This window comes from Hemitrygon akajei, chromosome 5, assembly GCF_048418815.1.
Source record: "Hemitrygon akajei chromosome 5, sHemAka1.3, whole genome shotgun sequence".
Classification (NCBI taxonomy): domain Eukaryota; kingdom Metazoa; phylum Chordata; class Chondrichthyes; order Myliobatiformes; family Dasyatidae; genus Hemitrygon; species Hemitrygon akajei.
The window spans coordinates 160,022,811-160,044,769 of NC_133128.1; the positions used below are offsets into that span (position 1 = coordinate 160,022,811).

The 21,959-nt window shown below is 39.5% G+C and overlaps 1 protein-coding gene across 1 annotated transcript in view; it reads left to right on the forward strand.

The window, feature by feature from the left end:
- LOC140728382 (uncharacterized) overlaps positions 1-21,959 on the forward strand; it is a 257,199-nt gene that overhangs the window by 112,029 nt on the left and 123,211 nt on the right. Inside the window, exons 2-6 of the mRNA XM_073047008.1 lie at positions 8,661-8,870; positions 13,596-13,609; positions 15,980-16,012; positions 16,263-16,295; positions 21,178-21,231. Of these exons, the coding sequence (XP_072903109.1) occupies positions 8,661-8,870; positions 13,596-13,609; positions 15,980-16,012; positions 16,263-16,295; positions 21,178-21,231 (344 nt within the window). The remainder of the gene's footprint in view (positions 1-8,660; positions 8,871-13,595; positions 13,610-15,979; positions 16,013-16,262; positions 16,296-21,177; positions 21,232-21,959) is intronic.

Here is a 21,959-nt window from a genome sequence, read left to right on the forward strand (position 1 = left end):
AAAAGCACGCAGGCTTTTTCCACTGAAGTTGGATGGGATTACAACTAGAGGTCATGGGTTAAAGATGAAAACTGAAAAGTTTAAGGGGAACATGAGGGGAAACCTTTTCATTCAGAGGGTCGTGGGAGTGTGGAATGAGCTCCCAGCACAAGTGGTGCACCTGAGCTCAATTTCAATGTTTAAAAGAAGTTTGGATAGGTACATCAATGGTAGGCATTTGGAGGGCTCTGGTTCCAGTGCAGGTCAATAGGAATACTGTAGTTGGTTTAAATGGTGCAGCATAGACTAGATAGGCTGAAGAACCTGTTTCTGTGACTCTAAGGATGTGATGCTGATGAGGATCACACTGGTCAGACTGCCTTTCAGAGTTTAAAGTAAATTTATTATCAAAGACATATATGTCACTATATACAACCCTGAGATTCATTTTCCTGTGGCTATACTCAGCAAATCCAAGAAACACAATACCACACCCAACAGGATGGACAAACAACCAATGTGCAAAAGACAACAAACTGCGCAAATACAAAAAAAAATGCAATAAATATCAATAAAATGTGATGAAGTGTCCTTGTAAGTGAGTCTACAGGCTGTGGGGCAGTTCAGTGAAGGGGCAAGTGAAGTTATCCCCTTTGGTTCAAGAGCCTGATGGTTGAGGGGTGATAACTGTTTCTGAACCTGGCGGTCCCTGTACCTTCTTCCTGATGACAGTAATGAGAAGAGAGCATGGCCTAGAATGTGGGGGTTCTTGATGATGGATACTGCTTTCCTGTGACAGTGTTCCTTCTAAATGTGCTTAATGGTGTGGAGGGCTTTACCTGTGATGGACTGGGCCATATCCACTACTTTTTGTAGGGTTTTCCATTCAAAGGTATTGGTGTTTCCATTCCAGTCCATGATGCAACCAGTCAATATACTTCACCACACATCTGCAGAAGTTTGTCTATGTTTTAGATATCACGTATGCTGAATCTTTGAAAACTTTTAAGGAAGTAGAGGTGTTGCCATGCTTTCCTCATAATGGCACTTATGTGCTGAACCCAGGACAGATCTGGAGAATACTGAAGAATTTAAAGTTTCTGACCCTCTTCACCTCCGATTTCCAGTCAGTTGAGTATTATGAGCAGTTTTGGGCATCTTATTTAAGAAAAGATATGCTGGCATTGGAGAAGGTCAAGAGGAGGTTCCGAGAAGTACTCTGAGAATGAAAAGCTTAACATATGAGGAATGTTTGGTTCTGGTCCTGTACTTTCTGGAGTTTAGAAGAATGAGCAGGGATCTCATTGAAACTCTTCCAATTCAAATATTGAAATACTCAAATATTGGTTGAATGAACTCAGCCTTTTCTCCTTGGAGCGACGGAGGGTGAGAGGTGACCCGATAGAGTTGTATAAGCTGATGAGAGGCATTGATCGTGTGGATATTCAGAGGCTTTTTCCCAGGGCTGAAATGGTTGCCACAAGAGGGCACAGGTTTAAGGTGCTTGGGAGTAGGTACAGAGGAGATGTCAGGGGTAAGTTTTTTTTACACAGAGTGGTGTGTGTGTGGAATGGGCTGCCGGTAACGGAGGTGGATACGATAGGGTCTTTTAAGAGACTTTTGGATAGGTACATGGAGCTTAGAAAAATAGAGGGCCATGGATAAGCCTAGTAATTTATAAGGTAGTGACATGTTTGGCACAACTTTGTGGGCTGAAGGACCTGTATTGTGCTGTATGTTTTCTATGTTTCTATGAAAGGCCTAGATGGAGTGGATGTGGAGAGGATTTTTCCTAAAGTGGGTGAGTCTAGGACCAGAGGGCAGTGCCTCTAAATAGAGGGATGTCCATTTAGAACAGGAATGAGAAAGAATTTCTTTAGCCAGTGGGTGGTGAATCTGTGGAATTCATTGCCATGGATGGCTGTGAATGCCAAGTGATTGTGAGTATTTAAAGCAGAGGTTGATGTGTTCTTGATTAGTCAGTGTGTCAGAGGTTACAGGGAGAAGACATGAGAACGGGATTGAAAGAGATAATAAATCAGCCCTGATGAAATGACAGAGCTGTGCTGATGAGCCAAGTGGCCCAATTCTGCTCCTAGGTCCTATAATAATGGTCATTATTATTTTATTAATCCCCAATGTAAAGCAGCATTTAAAACATGCTTAGCAGTGTGCAGACATAACTAATAATAAAGTACAGAATAATAATATAGACAGTAATTTACAAGTCTGCACTGATGTACGATGTAATAAAACAGAGGCTATTGTACAATGATGTGTGTTCTCCGGTTGCACAGAGATGAACTGTTGTATATTCTTATTGCATTTGTTAGGAAAGATTTTTCTGTAATGATCCCTGAGAGAGCGGAGCTGAATGAGTCTGTTTGAAAGATGGTCTTATTTTCTAATCTTTGAAGCCAAACAAAACCCCTGCTGATCCCGAAAAAAAAAACCTGATATGAAAACAGTAAAAGTTTTGAAAATTCAACAAGGTTGTGAAAGAAAAAAGTTAACATTTAAGGCCTGAGAAAGGGAGGAAAAAACTGGGATTAAATTATCACCTGCGTTTGTCAGATTTGATGAAGAGTGTTGGACCTGAGATATTAATAATTTCTGTTTCTATCAATGCTACCTGTCCTACAGTGTTTGTACCTTCTTCTTTTTTTGTGTCCTCCAAGCATTCACTGAGAGCTCCTGGGCCAATATACCCTTGAAGTTCAAAGATCAAGTGACATTTGTTGTAATTTTATCCCTTAACTAGCATACTAACATCATATTGATTGTAATACACTTCACATTGCACTCAGCTTTAATTAATCAAACGGTAAATGTAGGTGGAGATCACTTCAGTCCCTTTCCCATCTTGGCACTAAACCCTCAGTCTGCTCTTTGTGACTGAGTGGGGAAAATGAGAATTAATTTAGCTTGGATCATGTACCCAAGGTCATTGCTACCAGAGGATGATCTTCCATTTTCTCTACTGACATCAGAATACATAGCATCTGAAAACAACAAACCTAAACTGCCAATAAATTCCATAATATCCTTGTTAGCAGGATGGATTTTGTGGGCATCACTTCCTTAATACATATCTGAGTGTATTTTTAATGCAAGCTTGTAAATAAACTTTTCAATGTATATTAACTTTAAGTCAGCAGTGGAATATGAAAATAATGTTTGAAATGAAATCTATTTTGTGAGCATTTGTAAGCCAATTTTTTTAAATTGTATGCAGGCAGGTTGAACAAAGAAGCTCGATTGTAGAATAATATTCTTTCAAAGCCAAGCAGAAGACTTACTAACTCATTTGAAATGAGTACTCTTTCATGTCCATAAATTCCATCAACATCTGTGTCCACTCTTTCTCCTCATTCATTATGCACAGCATAAGGTACTAGAGTCTTATTAAATAGATCATTCAGTTCTAATGGAAAACTTTTAAAATCTTACAATATACTGGACATGTGGAAACCTTGAAGAGGAAATACAATTTTTTTGAGCATTATGCCAATGATTAATTGTTTTCTTATGCAAGCCACAAATGTTCTCACATCAAACATTTCAACCAAATTTGAGATTGTATTCATATTTCTTTGTGGTCATGGAGTTGAAGGCCCTCAATACTGAAGCATTTGTGAGCAATTATCTGATCCAGTTTATTTGTGGCAGTATTTTCTTGATGTTTTGAGAAGAGTACGGTTCAGTCTCAGTGATTTATGTTTGTTATTTATTTGATACACATGTAAAGTTGCTTTAGAAGTTGCTTCAGAAGACAATATGTAGATTTAAGTCAAAAATGACAGTTTTAGTTCAGCTCTACTTGTATGCAAAAGCAGTTTATTTTCTATTAAAATCAAAGGGTGTAAAACAGGGCTGATAAGCCCTTGTTTTACAGGCCAAACCTAACTGTGATCTGCCTCACTCAGAATCCAGATGATTAGGCTAACCAGTGGTTTTCACCATTCAGATACTAATGTACTGTACAATCTGCTTTGTTACATTGGGACGCAAAGAAAATACCCAGACATCCTGTCTAATCCTTTTTCCCTGAGCAATGGATTCTGTCTGAAGAAGCAAAGCCAAGGAAAGAAAAATGCTTTTGTGTACTTACAAAAAAAACCCTAGACATTAATGGACAATTAAAAGAATCTCTAGGTGATGGTAGTAACAGACAATACAGCTAATTTCAAATACCTCCTTTTCATTAGAAACACAAATGACTTTTTCTAACAGCAACATTCACAAACTGCTGGAGGAACTCAGCAGGTCAGGCAGCATCTATGGAGCGAAATGAACAATCAATATTTCGGGCCAAGACCCTTTATCAGGACTGGAAAGAAAGGGGGCAAAAACTCGATTGAGAAGGTAGGGAAGAGGAGAAAAGCACACCAGATCCAATGCAGCATAAAAATACACAATAAGATAAATAACACAATAATTAAAAATAACTAAAAACACAATAAATATAAATATATAAGATAGCTTGTATACATTGATTGTAGTCCACAAAGTGAAGCTAGGCACAGGAGTGTCTGTACATAAGGTGACTCTGACAGGATATGATAAAGTAGTGGTGGGTTACTGGGTGGAAGTGATCAACCTTACTGCTTGGCGAAAGTGACTCTTTTTGAGTCTGGTGGTCCTGGCATGGATGCTACATAGCCTCCTTCCTGATGGGTGTAGGGCAAACAGTTCATGGGCAGGGTGAGTTAGGTCTTTCATGATGTTGTTGGACTTTTTCTGGCACCTGTCTGTATACATACTGCATATCCTTGACAGTGGATATCTTTCCTGTCTCCCACAGTGCAGTTTCTGTACCGTGCAGTGGTGCATCTTGTTAGGATGCTCTCTATTGCACATCTGTAGAATGAGTATAGCCCGGCTCTCTTCGGCCTCCTCAGAAAGTAGAAGCATTGGTGAGCTTTCTTCATTGTACAGGATGTGTTCTGTGACCATGAGAGTTTATGTGCGAGGTTCACTCCCAAGAGTTTGAAACTGCTCACAGTTTTCACTGCAATGCTGCTGATGTAAAGAGGGGTGCAAGAGGTGAGAGTTCATGATGGGTGAGTGCCAGGTGTGGAGGGAAGGTAAATGTGCGGAGGAGAGGAGTTGAAAGAGAATGATATGAGAAATTCAGAGATGATGGATGGAAGCGATAAAGGGTGAAGTAGAAGGAAGTCTATAGGTGAATGTACAAAGGGAAGGAAGTTGGGAACCCAAGGAAGGCCATGAAAAGGGGAAGGAAAAAGGTGGGAGGGCCACAGGACTAGGGGAAAGTAAAGGGGAGGGGGCAAACAAGCAAAAACAAAAGGGTAATAGTTTCTGGAAATACGAGAAATCAATGTTGATGCCATCAGATTGGAGACTACCAGGACAAAATATGAGGTATTGCTCCTCCAACCTACGTCTGGCCTTATTGTGGTAGTAGAAGAAGAGATGGGCAACATATCAGAAATGGAAAAGGGTGGGCACTGGGGGACTCTGGCAATACAGTGGACAGAGAGAAGACGCTTAACAAAATGGTGTCCCAATCTGCATCGGGTCTCCTCACTGTAGAGGAGCTCCTGATGCAATAAATAACACCTTGCAATTGAAGCACTGGAAGGACTGCTGAGGGCCAAGGATGGTGGTGAGCAACAAGGTGTAGGAGCAGGTGTAGCATCTAGCATGGTCACGAGGATAAGTGCCAGGAGGGAGACTGGTGTGGAGGGATGAGTGGGCCTGCCTATCACTTCTCTCTGCTTTCCGTCCTCCTTTATTCCACGGGATACTGTACTGTCCTGTCTGATTCCTTCTTCATCCCTTTGCCTCTTCCACCTATCACCTCCTAGCTTTTCATATCTTTCCCTCTCATCCTCCCTCCCCCACCCATCTCCATTCCCCCCTCACCTAGACTCACCTATTATCAGCCTGGTTCTGCTTCTCCCCCTCCCCCAAACTACTTATTCTGGCTTCTTCCCCTTCCTTTCCAGTCCTGATGAAGGGTCTTGGCCTTTTCCAGCATCTGCAGGATCTCTTGTCTTACCTTCTTTAACATTTGGTTCCTGGTGACGCCCTGATTTGAATATATCATTTAATTATTGTAAAGAAAACACACCCAAAGTTTTTATTTTGTTGGAAGGACCCGTGGGATATTGTCGTAAGTGAATCAGACTGGAAATGCACAGCCACCACCAATTTCAACTCCAGTATTTTGATATCTTTTACCAAACAGAACTGCTAGCTCCGTCTCTACATTATCAGACCTAGACTTCCTCTGTGCGGAAAGGGAGCTTATACTATTGTAGCACACATGAAATATCTACTGTGTTGTATCTATTGAGTTAAGACCTCTGTGTGCACTATATTAATGGAGCTGCTAACTGTTTTAAAAAGGTAATGGGTGTGTAAAGTACCACACATGATGGTTTGGCAAACACATTTTGCATAGAGGAGCTGCAATCCAAATGAATGTAGATCAAGACCATCAGTGCAGTACATGGTCAAAGTTAGCTCATTTCTCCAATAATACATAGCAAAACCTTAAACAATAAGTGGTTCTGTTTGATTATATTTCAAGATATAAATCAGGACTGAATTAATTGTAATGTGAAACCATAATAATTGAAAGAACAGAAACTCACACCTCTACTCACAAGAATTACCCTGATAATACCTGCATTGTTGTACAATGAAATATATTTAAGTTTACGGTGATTTTCAAATAGCGAGCAGTTACTGCACAGTATTCATGCTGCCGTTGATGACATCCCTAAAATGGGTAAACATCCATGGATCTAACAGCTTCAGGAGTGTTTCTTCTGAAAATAGTTGTCAGTTGTTTTTTCAAGAAAGCATTGCTCTTTAGAGTGTTGGCTTCTTTGATTTCATGGTTACGAGCCTTTACTTAGTGGGTCATACAATACTTATAGGGCAAAGGTAATCACATATATATACTTCACACATGAGCCAAGATATAACTGAGTGCATGTTGTAAGCTAAAAGTATCATGTAGATATAAAACTGAAGGCAACCTCGAAGTGAAATTTGTTATCTGAGCGTACATGAAAGGAGCAATGACTGATTTGATTATTATTGGGTATCTCTACTGTGCAGTTTGAGTGTACCTAAAAGTAGCTCTTTCACTCGTGCAGACCAGGTGCATATAGGTTATTTCCCATCTTTTTATGCTGTTGGAAAATATTCATCTTACAAACTATGAGCCCAAAGTTGAGATTGACCATGCGATTTAACTAAGGATCTTTTTCCATGTGCTTTTTGATTCATAAGAAGCTCACAGGACATTTGGTTTGTAAGACTGAGAGCAGAGTTACCTGGTTTTCTTCCCCTTATTTCTGGCTGCTTTTCTGAAAGCTAATGATTTCTCCTCAGCTGTTGTCAGTACTAGCAATGTGTTCAACAGTTCTGACAAAGGCATTGACCCACTACCTTGTCTGTCAAGATGCAGGAACTGTGTAGTGCTAATCCTTGGGGGAAAGAGAGAGGATGAGAGCTGGAGAATATTTGGGTAGGAACTCCAGCAAGTTCTGCTCAAGCTGCAGAAGGAAAGGCTATATGTAGCAGGGTTCAGGAAATATGGATTACTGCAGAGGAGCAGACAGGATACAGGTTAGGTGAAGGTTTGAGACAGAAAGAGGTGAGGTAATGCAGGGATATGGAAGATTATGATTGGTTTCCTTTTCCAGTAGGGCGGCGGGGGGGGGGGGGGAGTTAATGTAAATCAGCAAGGAGAGGGAAGGCTGCAAGCTAGTGTTACCTTCCTCTGGAAGCCATTGCTCCTTCCATTAAAAACAGTTATTTCATTCATGTTCCTATGTCTTTATCATCAAGAATCCATTAGATTCCATGTCAAGTAAGTGTCTCTTTGGTAGTTTATGGTGCCCAAACCTTCTGCCTATAAGCTTGTACTGCTTATCGCCTAACTTACTAAAGCTGCTCTTACCTAGTAAACCTAATGTACCTCATAAAGTGGCCGCTGAGTGTATGTTCATGGCCTTCCTCTGCTGTAACTTATCCACTTCAAGGTTTGACGTGTTGTGTATTCAGAGCTGCTCGTCTGTACACCTGTATGCCACGTATTGAGTTACTGTCAACTTCCTGTCAAATTGGCCATGAATTACTGTCACCTTCTTGACTGACCATTCTCTTCGGACTTCTTTCACTATTAAGGCATTTTTGTCCACTCATTTGATGCTTTTTAATTTTTTGCACCATTCTCTGTAAACTATGTAGGACAGATGGTTCCAGGAAATGAATATAGTTAATTGTAACAAATCCATGCAATTTAGAAAAGATTAATGGCCCATTCTGGGAACTTCCTGTCTACATCTGTACATTCATATTACTAAAATGCTTATAAGTAATAATTTAAGTGCATTTCTCTCTTCATAAATTTCTTTCTTTCTTCTCCAGTTAGATCATTCAATCCTAAATTAAAATATAGATTTGTGAATCTCATTCTTTTTCCTAGAACTGATTGAGAGTAGATGAAAATAATTCTGACTCTTCTGTCATTTGTAGTCATACACATGCCTTCGTTTCTGCTGCTTCAAGTTATTTTTTGTTCCTGTCATGAAACTGATGTAACTGTGGACCTAATACAAGTGAATTGCAATTGATATATTTTTTTGATTAAATCGGCACGATTTCACAAATATTTATTTTCACTCCCTTTTCTCTAGGTCCTTTATCCTGCACTCAGTATGGCCATTCCTACCAGAATAAAGATGTCTGGAAGCCAGAGCCCTGTCAAATTTGTGTGTGTGATGAAGGAATAGTACTGTGCGATGAGATAGCCTGTGAAGAACTGTATGACTGCGAGAGGCCATATATCCCATTTGGAAGTTGCTGTCCCGTGTGTCAAACTGATTCAACAGATGGTCATATACACGGTAAGTAACCCACACTGTACTGGGTCACATCCAAAGCTTATTGAAGTAAGTTTCCTTTCCTTCTGCCTTTGCATTGTTCATTTCACAGTAATTTATTTGCACTTCAAGAAATTGCAAAAGATGTCTGAATAGTTGACTTGGTGTTCTTCAACTTGTGTTTTCAAAATACTTTTTTTCTCTACAAATAAATGGTAACTTTCATAGGTTAAGACAGGCTTTGTTATAAGCCTCAAAGGATCCAACTATTAGGAACAGATCATTCAATCCCTCTGCAGTACAAAGTACATTTGTACCTCACTACACCTGAACCAAATTGGCCTCCAGAAATAAAGTACCTGTATAGCAAAAAACTTCTATCAAACTCAGGTGTACTATTATGAATTCAGCTTCTGTTTATTACTTTGAGTAAGAGAGAATTTCACATTTCCACTATCCATTGGTTGTCTAATTTATATGAAACCCCCTTTAATGGGCATCTCTAGTGATGCGTCCTGCTAACGGCTACTTAACTCTGGTGAGAAAACCACCTTTCTCAGACTCTTTATGTCTGGGGTTGGTATGACTTGGCTCCCACCAAAACTGGGAAGTTGGGATGCCTCGAGTACCTGAACCCCAATCTGTGCGAATGCTGTGTAAATTCTGCCCCTCCCCAATGCAATTAGCTGTCGGCAAGAAATAACAGACTGCACGGGGGTATCGGTCCTTCCTCCTTGAAGCCATTCATCTGTAAAAAGCACCTTGTGCAACAGGGACGGCATCCTCAGCCACCTTCCCTCTTGTCTTCTCCCAGCTCCCTTGACCCACACCAGTGTCCGTCACAGAGTTTTTCCGCCCAACAATCTCTAGAACCTTCTGCCAATTCCGCCATCCTGATTGGCTGACACAACAGTCCTAAATTGAACAACATAGCCTCTTATCTTTAGCCCAAGCCCAAACATGCTAAAAGCAGAAGACTGCTCTTACAGACGGGCTAAAATGGAATACCTGCGGCATGGCAGTAGCAATCTTAACCTGAGCGTTACACGTACATTCTTTATACAGCATTAAGAAACAGGGAGTGGGTACGTCCAATCACACATACAGGAGGGAATTTGTGCTTGGGGGATCAGAGCCAGTGAATGAGGTACTAAATGAATTCTCTCTGTTGATATTTCCTGAGAAAAACAAATTTGGAAGATAGTGGAAATGATGGAAGTCATGCAAATAGGCTGGCACATTTTGATATTAAGGAGGCGGTAATCCAGGGATTTCTGAGAACCGTTAAGGAGTATAACCCTAAGGGCCTGGTGGCAAATATCCCAGAATAATGAAAAAAATGAGGATATAACTGGGGCTTTGACCCAGTTGTGTCCTCACTAGAAATGGTAAAGGTCCCAGAGAGCTAAAGAGTAATAAATGTGCCTTTGTTCAAGAAGGTTAATAGGGATAATCCACGTAATCATAGGCCAGTGAGCCTCTCATCAGTGGTAGGGAAGCTAATGGAGAAGATACTGAGGGAAAGGAATTTGGCTCATTTGGAAAGTCACGGCCTGCTTTGGGTCAAAAGTATGGATTTGTACAAACAATTGAGTATTTTGAGAAGGTGACAAAGATGGGTGTTTTCTGCATGGACTTTAAGGCATTTGGTAAGAAGGCCCATGGTAGGTTGATTAAGAAGATAAAGATGTATGGGGTGCATGGTGGATTTCAAGTTGGATTCATAACTGGCTTATTTTTGCTTCAGAAGGCAGAAAGTCAGGATGAAAGACATTCTGGCTGGAAGCTGATGATCAGTAGTGTTCTGCAAGGATTGATGTCGGGACTTCTGTTGTTTGTGATGTACTGTATATCAATAGTTTGGATAACATGTACTGTAAATGGGTGGTTTAGCAAGTTTGCACATGACACCAAGATTGCTGGAGTTGTGAACAGTGTCAAAGCCTGTCAGGGAAAACTGTGGGATATATAGTAGATCAGTTACACTTATGGGCAGAGAAGTGGCAGGTGGAGTTTAAATTAGACAAATGTGAGATGATGCATTTTGGAAGGTCAAATGAAAGGAGAAAGTGTTCAGTTAACTGTAGGTCCTTTAATATTATTGAGATATAGCGGGATCTTTCGATCCTAGTCCATTGTTCACGGAAAGTGGCTACGTGAGTGGATAAGGTGTTAGAGAAGTCATATTGCATGCTTTCATTTATTGGTAGGTATAAGAATAAGGAAATTATGCTGAAGGTATATAAAACTTTAGTAGACCACAACTTGTATGCAGCTTCGGTTGCCCCATTATAGGAAGATTGTGAACATTGTTGAGAATGGAAACAAGTTTTACCAGGATGCTGTCTAGATTAGAGGCTGTAAGGTATAAGGGAAGGTTAAATAAACTTATGTTGTTCTCCCTAGAAGGAAGCTGAGGGGAGACCTGATAGAGGTTTTTAAATTTATGAGAGGCATGCACAGAGTAGATTGTCAAAATATATTCCCCAGGGGAGGAAATTCAAATACAAGAAAGCATGCATTTAAGGTGTGGGGGGTGGGGGCGGAGGAGTAGAGCTTAAAGATGATTTGAAGGGCAAGTTTTTTTTTATACGAAGAGTGGTATGTGTCTGGAATGGGTTACTAGGGATAACATTGATGCAGGCAGTTTGGTGGAGTTTAAGACCCTTTAGATAGATACAGGAGTACAAAGGGAATGGGGGGATATGGATGATACACAGGAAGATGACACTTGGTATGAATCAGTATCAAGATTGGCAAGGGCTAAATCACCTGCCCAATGCTGTACTATTCTGCTCTATGTTCTTAAGGGTGTTTCCATCTCTTCAGTTTTGAGCCAGAGTGGATACATTAGCAGTCATTTCCAAATTACTTGTAGAAGAACCACGCCATCATTATCCAGTGAATGCAGGTTTAGCTCATGTACTACTTATTGCCTAATGCATGGATTTTTGGTAAGCCTCTGCTGAATCTCTTTGGACTCCTTCATAGTCTTTTTTCCAACGGGATTCCTCAGAAGTGCACACTGCATTCTGGATGTGATTTAACTTGCATTTTATATAGTGTTCACTAGCACTTCCTTTCCCCTGATGTTCGAGCTCACTAGTTCAAACATTTCTTTGGATTTCGACTTTTGTAATTGTACCTGACTGCTGCATATTTGAATAATTATCAACATAGAAGAATGCTGCTTGTACATTCTCCATGTTCTTTTTTTCAGAAGAACACTAAACCTTGTTTATCGGGAAACAATTAGCTTAAAGAAAGCAGACATTGTTCCATTGATGGATGTTGTGGTTCTAGATGTGCATGCCTACAGTTTCAGAGAAAATCTACTTATGACTGGGGCATGTTAATGTAGCGAACGAGGAAATGTTGCATGATGACAAAAACATTCTGCTGTCACTATAAACATTTTAGGACAGTTTAACTGTAGACAGAGTGAAATGACAAACTTTCACCTTAATGAAGCCACCAGGAAATGAGAAATGAAGTGGGAGTTTGAATAGATTTATTGAACTTAAAAGCAGCCACCCAAAGAGACAAACAGCATTACTTCTCAAATGGGTAATTACTTATTGGTATCTTTAATGATGTAATTGTTCCATATTTTTGAAATTGTCCAACTTTTTCCTAGGTCGAAAGAGATTTCTTTCTCCAATCTGAAGCTACCTTAAAATGTCGTGCACCTGCACCAAGAACATGATTCCTTCATCTTCAATAGCTAAACTTGTTTCTTTAAATCAACAAAGGTTACATAGTTGTATTAGATTATAATCATTCGATGTTACATTGCTAAATGGGAGAAACAGTCAGCTTCTGACTTTTCAAAGTTCAAAGTAAGTTTATTATCAAAGTGCATACATATTACCATATATTAACCTGAGATTCATCTATATGGGCATGATCAGTAGATACAAAGAAGTACAATGGAATCAGTGAAAAACTCTACGCAAAGGTCGACAAAAAACAATGTGCAAAAGAAGATAATCTGTGCAGATACAAAAAGAACATAATAATAATAATAACTAAGTAATAAATAATATTGAGACCATGAGCTGTAGAGTCCTTGAAAGCGAGTCCATGGGTTTTCAGTAGTTATCCTGGGTGTAGAGAAATAACTCCCTAAGACTGAAATTTTGTTAATTTGACTGCAGTGAAAAGTTGTTTTAAAGTTTTGGCACACTGTAGGTATTTTCTCTGGAATTGTTAATAGAAGTTAAAGTCACTATGTCTATAGACTATAAAGCAAACAAAATTTCTTGAGTACATACTCACTTTACATTAGTAATTCAACCCAGCAATAGCTTATCAGTCACCATCTATTCTGCTTCCACTAACACTATAATGAAATAAAACCTTCCAGTTCTAAAAATATCTCCTGATATCAATCTACTATTGTGATGGTCATTATTTATGTTATCCCTGGAGCAGGATGTATGGGAAGTAATGAAAACAAAACTGTTCAGGGATTTTTAATGTAGAATCCAGGACAGTGTTTCTTTTGGCTGCAGTGACCACTGTCCTGAAAATAAAAGGGGTTGGCCCTTCTAGCCAGAGAGGGAAAGAACTTTTTTCACTCAGAGATTAGTGAGTCTATGAAATTTCAAGAAGGATTGTTGGTGCTCAGTCACTGGGTATTAACAACACACTCACTCATGGAAGTTCTCTTGATGTTTGCCAAGATTGTTCAGTAACTGAATAAGGAATAATCTAATTTAATTTATTTTATTTTTCTTTTTTTAATAGGTAGAGGAGAAAAGGTAAGATTTTTTTGAAACATCTTTAAATCAGGAAAATTAGATATTATTACAAGAATGGACATGCAGCTGTTTTATTGCTCTTGATTAAAGTGATAGGAAATTAAATTTGTCCTGGATAACAAACAATAAGCTTGAGAAGGTGTTTTGGCAATCCAGTCAATGTCCTGCAAATAATTGGGGGGTTGGGGGGGGGGGGTTATAAGAAACAGCTATGATGCAAGACCAGCTACTGATATAAAGTTGACAGCACCTAAAACTAATTTCATCTCTTTGTATTCTGCTTTTCATTCTTACATTACTTCTAATGAAAAGAATGCAAATTTTCTAGTTTTCAGTGAGGCAAAAGGTCCCCCTGAAAACATAATGCCTTGTTGTTTGAGGCATAGCTAAGTTTTGAACACAGTATGCAAAGTTGAAGCCGAGCACCTCTAGAGATGCAGCTTTGTTAGCCTCTCGCTAACAGCCACTAGACTCAGCGGTGAGAAAACCACCTTCTTCAGACTCCATATGTGCAGGGTCAATATGACTTGGGTCCCACCAAACCCGGGAATCTCACCCACCCGAGCCCCAATCTGTTTGAATACTATGTAATTTCTTGCCCCTGTGCAACTTACTGTCTTATTGTGTAACGTGCTGTCGGCAAGAACTAACAGACCGTACACTGCATACAGTTACAAAGAAGGAGTATCTACAAATGTCAGCTTTATTAAACAGTTAGTAGGAAAAAGAAAAGGAAAAAATAAAAAAGGGCCCATTACAATTAACCCAGTCCAAGTGTGCACATAAGTTGGAGCTCATCTTGAAGTTGTCTTTAACTTGCGCGCTGGCCCCATGGTCTGTGTGAAAGCACACGCCACCACGCGAAATTCACCTCGAACAAATGGACTCCCCCACAGGAGTATTGGTCCTTCCTCCTTGAGGCCATTTATCTACACCAAACACCTTGTGCAAATGGGAAAGCTTCCTCAGGCATCTTCCCTCCTAACCTCTCTCCAGCTCCTGCCACAAAGGTCTTGACCCACACCAGTGTCTCGCAAAACTTCTCCGCTCAGCGTTCTCTACCAATTCCACCATCCTGACTGGCTGACACAACATTAAGTTGAACAAGATAGCTCAAATTCAAACATACTAAAAGCAGAACAGACTGCTCTTACAGAACTGCTAAAATAAAATACCTACAGCATAGCAGTAAAAGTCTTAACCACGTGTTACACACTGTTATGAACAAACAAGCTGTGAAATAATTCAGTGGGTTAAGCTGCAGAGGTGCGAGGAAGCACCTTAGGACTGAGAATAGAGAGGCAAGATAACCGGGGAAAGAAAGTGGAAGTGAGACGACTGGTGGAGTGAGGAGGGGTGTCAGACAGGCAGAAGGTGCCAGGTAGGGAAGGGGAGTGGCACTAGAATTAGAATAGTTAGATAGTTGGAGGCAGGGAGAAAAAGAGAGAAAATGGAACACCAGATTGAGCAAGGTGGGTGGAGGTGAGTGTAAAAATGCAAGACAGCAAGTGGAGGGAGATGATCTGGAACAGAAAGCGAAAGAAGAGGTGAACTGCAGTTGGAATCAGATGAGAAGAAATGATGGGAAATGTCTTGAATAAAGTGGGCAGATAGAGCTGGAAGGAAGAAGGAGACAAAGATGGGTGAAGTGTGGTTTGGCAGGAAGATCAGAAGAAGAGAAGGGGGAAGGGAAAAAACTGAAAAAAAAATTCTCTCTTTTTGCCTTCCTCCATCTATCCTTCACCTTCCTCTATCTTCCAACTCAATCTCCTCCCCTCCCCTACTTGGCACCACCTGCCTGTCATCTTTCACCCCTCCTCAGTCCACCAATCAGCTTGGCATTGTTTCTTGCCATTCCTCTTCCCCTTTCTAGACTGGCCATTGCACCTCTCCACTCTCAGTCCTGGTGAAGGTTTCGACCTGAAATATTGATTATTTATTTCCTCCCACCAATGCTGCCTGACCCATTCCTGCATATTGTTGGTAGCTCCAGATTCCAGCATCTACAGTCTCTTGTGTCTACACTGTTTTCAACATCTATTCAAATGGACCGCTTAGAGACTCTGTCATGAAAAAGTATGAGATAGATAGTTTATGAAGAAAACTACTCTCATTGTATTCTCATTACATGCAAATTAAAAATATTTGGAAATTTAGAAAAAACAAAGTTCAAATGATTAGCAGGTTCATAGCCCTACTTGTAAATATTTATAAGTACAGGGTGACATTCAGCATTGTTCATGTATCTGGATCATTATAGGATGATACAAAGAAAGCATAGATGGTTCCAGCTATATAGAAAGAGTAAACTTTTCAAGCGCTCAGAAGTTTTCTGATGTATCTCTAAACTGATGTCTCTGTCTCTTACAGGGCCAGAAAGGTGAACCTGGTGAAGTCCGCAGAGTAAGTAATTTTATATAGTCTGTTTGCACGCTTACCTGTGTTTAAGTTTTTTGCAATGACCATTTGTGATCTATTGGTAACTATATTTTCAATTGGCCGTTGAAAAGCTTGTATTTTATGTAAATAAAACTGAAAGTTTAAATAATTTTAAAGAAAGATGAAGATAAAGTCCTCATTGCATGACTAAAATGATAGTATTATCTGTTGTCAATTTATTCAATTGATGTCTTCTTTTGATCTCTTTCCCCAGGTGGTTGGAATACGAGGACAACCAGGCCCAGCAGTAAGTGGTATCTTTATTATTCAGTGTTATGTTTTTACATTACATATATGAAAATTCATTTCCTTTCAGGAATGAAATGAAATTACTTAAGGGCTGTGATGGTATCACATTCTCCTCACCAAATGCAAATCTAATGAAAACGTCCTGTTGCAACAGCATAGGTGGAGAAATTAGTTCACATCGTTCTGAATACAGTCTTGGATGAACAAGCTCTTTATTAACACTGTTCTTTGCGGAAGTACGATTTTAAAGGAACCTCTATGAGAAAAAGTTTGAAGCAAATTCATGACTATGTAATTGTTATTTTTTGAGGAAGTTCCACAAATTTAGCTGGCTTAGCCAAAAATAAACTTTTCCAATTGACGCATTTTGGAAGTTACAAATTATTGGACAACAAATTTTTTCAGAAGTGTTGCTTACTTAGAATTTCTTTTTTGTTTATGATAGAGCACTTGAAGCTGAACACAAATACGATTTCAGATTACTTGTATCACGTAGGAATTTGAAGAAACAAGAAATTAACTTTTATTGGATATAACTTGTTTAATTGCATAATGGTGCTGATGCTTTGCAATAGCCCAACTATGCTAAAAATGTTTTGTTGGTTATCATTTGTACTTGGAGTCTGAGATTTATTGCTTAAGTGCCCGAAAATAATCTGTCCAATGATAATCAGCCAGCATTGATGGATTCCAGTTGCTCTGATACTGTTTATCCATGACTGCAATGTCCTGGTGAAATCTTTCACCAGGCTCATCTCTGACAGCACCAAATTTGAAGGGAAGTAGTCTTAATGGGAATGCCATGGGAAAATGAATCTTTAGTGACATGTTGAAATCCATGGTTTTGTTTGTTTGAAGCATGTTGTCAACCAGCTGCAAATAGTTTGGTGCTCTGTAGTTGCCAATAAAATGTTCAACAACATCCTCGAATGCCTTCCTTGTGATTTTCTCCAGCCCCACTAGAAGTTCTTCAAGTTGCCTGTCATTGATGACCTGTTTGGTTTATGGATCAACAAAAATGCCTTCCTTAATCTTGGCTTCAGTTATGAATTGAAATAACCAAGATTGGCAATCTCAAAAAGATGGTGCATGGTAGGGACATTTCATTGTGATTTTCATGATCAGCAGCCTAAGATCCAGAAGGTACACCTTTGTTGTTCAGTGTAATTTGAAACAAACTTAAGTACATTGAATTAGTAAGGATTATTTTTAGTCATCTTTACTGATTTGAAAATAGGTTACATACAGTTTGGGAATGACTTACAATAAAAACATTTAAAGTTTTTGAAAAAACTGTTTTCATCTGTATTATTAAAGCACTGTCAAGATTCTTAAATTCACTACTGATTATGAATAAACTCTTCTCGGGCTTCCAGCTGGGTACAGGTATCAATTTTAACCAACGTTTCGATGACAAAGTCCGCCATCTTGTCTAGTCCGGTGGGAAATGTATCCCTGTCCTCCATTCCTCCTGATTGGTTAGTCCTCAACCAATCAGGGTTCTGCTGTCCCACCTTGTTTACAATTGAATTCCAGTTCATAATTAGAGTGAGACTTTTATCTTTGTTAAAGTTCTCATTCTCTAGTTTTATTTGAATGGCTTCCTTCATGAGGCAGTCCCAAAAGACACTGGTGTGGCACAGTAATTTTGTGCAGTTGAAGTCAATCCCATAGCCATTGTAAATGCAATGTTCTGCTACTGTTGATTTCTCCAGATAACCTAAGTGGATACAACTCCTGTGCACCTTGATGTGGGTTTCCAATGTGCATCCTGTCTGACCAATATACACTGCTCCGCATTCACAGGGAATTCTGTAAATGCCAGTCCTACTGAGTCCCAGGTTATCTTTGACCCGCATAAGCAGGGATTTGAGCTTTCTTATGGATTTGTGTATGGTACTAATCCGGTATTTCTTTGGGATCCTGGTGACCTTCCCAGAAATTGTGGAAATATAAGGAAGACATGAGGTAGTGACAGGTTCCTGCTTGCGAATAGGAATTTGAACAAAGATGAAGGTCTCGCTCTAAGTAAGAACTAGAATTTGATTATAAACAAGGTAACACAGTGGAAACCTGACTGGTTGATGATGAACCAATCAGGAGGGATGGAGGATGGAAGTATAAATACCACCGGACTTGACATGCCTAGGCATCATCCCTGATGAAGATGGCATCGAAACATCAGTCAACATCAATACCTGCATCCAGCTGGAAGACTGAGAAGAGTTTATTCGTCACATATGCCAGGAAAGCCTAAAAAGAACAATCCTTTCTTGATTATTTAATTGTCACCAATTATATTCTTTTGCACTGGCCAATTGTGGTGGTAGATGGGATTTTTTTAAGCATTTAAATCTTAAACAAGTACAAACACCAGTGCAATTTGTGCACAGATTGGTATTGAGTCTGTGCAAGATTTTATACATGATCTTTATACTATGTATAAATTCCTATCACTTTAGCCGGATGTGTCTCACTGAAATAAAAAGGCAAAGCTTTACTATTCTAAACACCCACATTATTTCTTTAGAGACAGACTAAGGCTACGTCCACACTAGACCGGATAAATCTGTAACCAAAGTTTTTTCTCTTTGTTTTTACCCTTCGTCCACACTAAAACGGCGTTTATGTCCTCTGAAACTGGAGCTTTTCAGAAATGCTTTCCAGGGTGGGTATTTTTTAAAACGCTGCTCGGGCAGATCAGTGTGGACGGGGTAACCGGAGAAATCTGAAAATGCTATCAGACAGCAGTGCGCTATTTCAATGTTTTCTTGAACACAACCTAACAATTTCAGAACAGACAGCAACGAAACTGACGCCAGAAGAGTTAGAAATGTACTCACCAAACCCTTTGACCCATAACTTACTGAATAAATCAGTATACTCACTTTGCCCTGTTTTCTGTCCTTGCTCGCATGAAGGTGGTTTACCTATTTATACAAGTACTTCTCTGACAATAGATGTGTAACAGCCTAATGTAACATTGTATGGAAATATAAGATAACACTGATGCAGACATGTTTTATACATTTAACAAGGTGCTTTATTAATGCAACAGTTAGTCAGTTTTTCAATGTTTGTCGTCAGCCGGGTCAATCTGTCCATGAACTAACTCCCTGTCGGTTGCCATCGTACGCTCCAGTATTTGTTTTTTTAACTTTTACGTTCTCCTGCGCAAGAGCCAACAGCTGTCCATAGCTTTAAGTTTTTCTAGTCTGTAACTACACAAACATGCACTTTTACGGCGAGATTCAACACCAAACATGTTGCTTGTTTTCGGTAGATGAGTCCTGCGCATGCCCAGGAGGAGGAGATTCGCCGAAATCTCTGTTTCAATGTGGATAGAGATATTTTCAAAAACGCGTAGTGTGGATATTTTTGCGCGAAATCAGCGTTTTCAACATTATCCGGTCTAGTGTGGATGTAGCCTAAATATCCTTGGATACTGGAGATAAGCAACATATTCTACCTTTTTTCTGCCTCTTATCTATTAAATTACACAAAGATGTTGCTTTGTGCAATCATAACAAACTCTGTTGATGGCTTGGTGGTGAGATCACTGTATATGTGATGCCGGAATATGGGTTAGTGATTTGGAAGCATGAGTTTTACTTGGAATTTAAACACATTTAATTAACTAATCTTGGAACTAAAAAGCTGGTATATGTCATGGTGTCCCTGAAGCTAACAAGGATTTTTGATTGTAATGCAACGTCTTATTCATTGCAGTCTTTTCAGGAAGGAAATCTATTAATCTCCCCCAGTTTATACGTGACTCGGGATCCTCTGAAAAATCTTAACAGATGAGATTGGCTTCTGAAAGGCATTAAATACAAGGGTAATAATAGATGGGGAAAAAAATCAATGCTGTGCTAAGCAGATCGACCCAAGAAAAAGCAAACGACAGCACAATATGCATATATGTTTAAAATAGGCCAGGGGATGGATGTTGTAGATTATGATTAGTTTTACTGTAGCGCCTATTTGACACTACAAGTATCAGAAGCTGTCCACAAGCCTTCCCTGACTGTCATAGAAATGGCCACCCATTTGGAACATTTGGGAAGTTATATTGAAGTTGAATAAGATGGTGAAGCTTAATAAGGAGAACTGGGTTCACTTTTGGTCACCATGTTCTGGTTACAGGAAAGATGTCAATACGATTGAAAGAGTACAGAAAAAGTTTTCAAGGATATTGCTGGGACTTGAGGACCTGAGATGTGTGGAAAGGGAAATTAGATTTGGACTTTATAAAATCTCTCATTCTCCTACATTCTGTGGAGGTATACAAAATTAGGAGGGATATAGATAGGGTAAATGCCAGCAGGCTTTTCCCACTGAGGGTGGGTGAGGCTAGTACTAGAGTTCATCAGTTAAGGGTGAAAGGTGACCCGGTAGCTCCTTAAACTTATGCACAGGAAATTACATTATACAATCTTGGAATGTTTAAGGGGAACCTGAGGGGGTTGACTTCACTCAGAGGGTGGTGAGTGTGTGGAACAAGCTGCCAGCAGAATTGGTGGATGTGGGTTCAATGTGGGTGTAAACTTAAGACTTTCAGTTTTGGAGGATGTGGTCACAATGGTTGAATAGATGTTGATAATATTATATTCTGTTTAGAAGACCTGAATGACTTTTGATTATAAACAACCGCACTCGCGCTTTCCTACTGCCTCAGCTGAGTCTGGTTTATATCAAGTGATAGTTTCATTTGCACTGATTAGTTAACAACTCTATTTATCATTTCAATAGCAGCTGCTAACATGGTAGAAGATGCACTTAAATGACCTTATCCTTGATGCTTATTTATCCAGCAATTCACGTCCATTAATCCTAATTAAAAATTTGTACTTCACCAATGAAAACATTTATTTTTGCAGGGTGCACCAGGGTCTCAAGGACAAAGGGGAATGGAAGGCCCAAAGGGACCAACAGTGAGTAATGACTTACACAACTTGACCACAGGTTTCAGACTTTGTTATGCAAAAGGCATCATTTTGAGGTACTGGTACAGTTGACTTCATATTTGGTAAGGTATTATGAAATTACATTATTTAATTACCCTAATGTTGTGACCATATGATGAGAAAAAGTTAAAAAGAAACAGATTTAAGCTAACACACACAAAAAAATGCTGGTGGAATGCAACAGGCCAGGCAGCATCTATAGGAAAAAGTGCAATTGACGTTTCAGGCTGAGACCCTTCGTCAGGACTAACTGAAATTTGAGATAGTATGAGATTTGAAAGTGGGAGGGGAAGGGGAAGATCCGAAATGATAGGAGAAGACAGGAGGGGGAGGGATGAAGCTAAGAGAACGGGTCTGGGTCAAAGTGTGGTTGAAAAGTTGAAGGGCTGAAGAAATTACAGATGGGGAGCAGTGAGAGAGGGTTTCACTAAACTCCCGTCGAAGAGAAGATTCCGCCAGCATTTTTTTGTGTGTGTTGCTTGAATTTCCAGCATCTGCAGATTTTCTCGTGTTTGCAGATTTAAGCTAATATAGCAATATTATTGACAAATAAACTAAAGTTATCTGAATTACATGTGACCTTATTAAAGTAAGATTGAGAAAAGAAAACATAAGCAATGAAATAAATCTCCTGCCAAGGTCTCATGGATATTAGTGGATGTGCCCAGAAATGGGCAACTTCTTGGAGGAGAAGA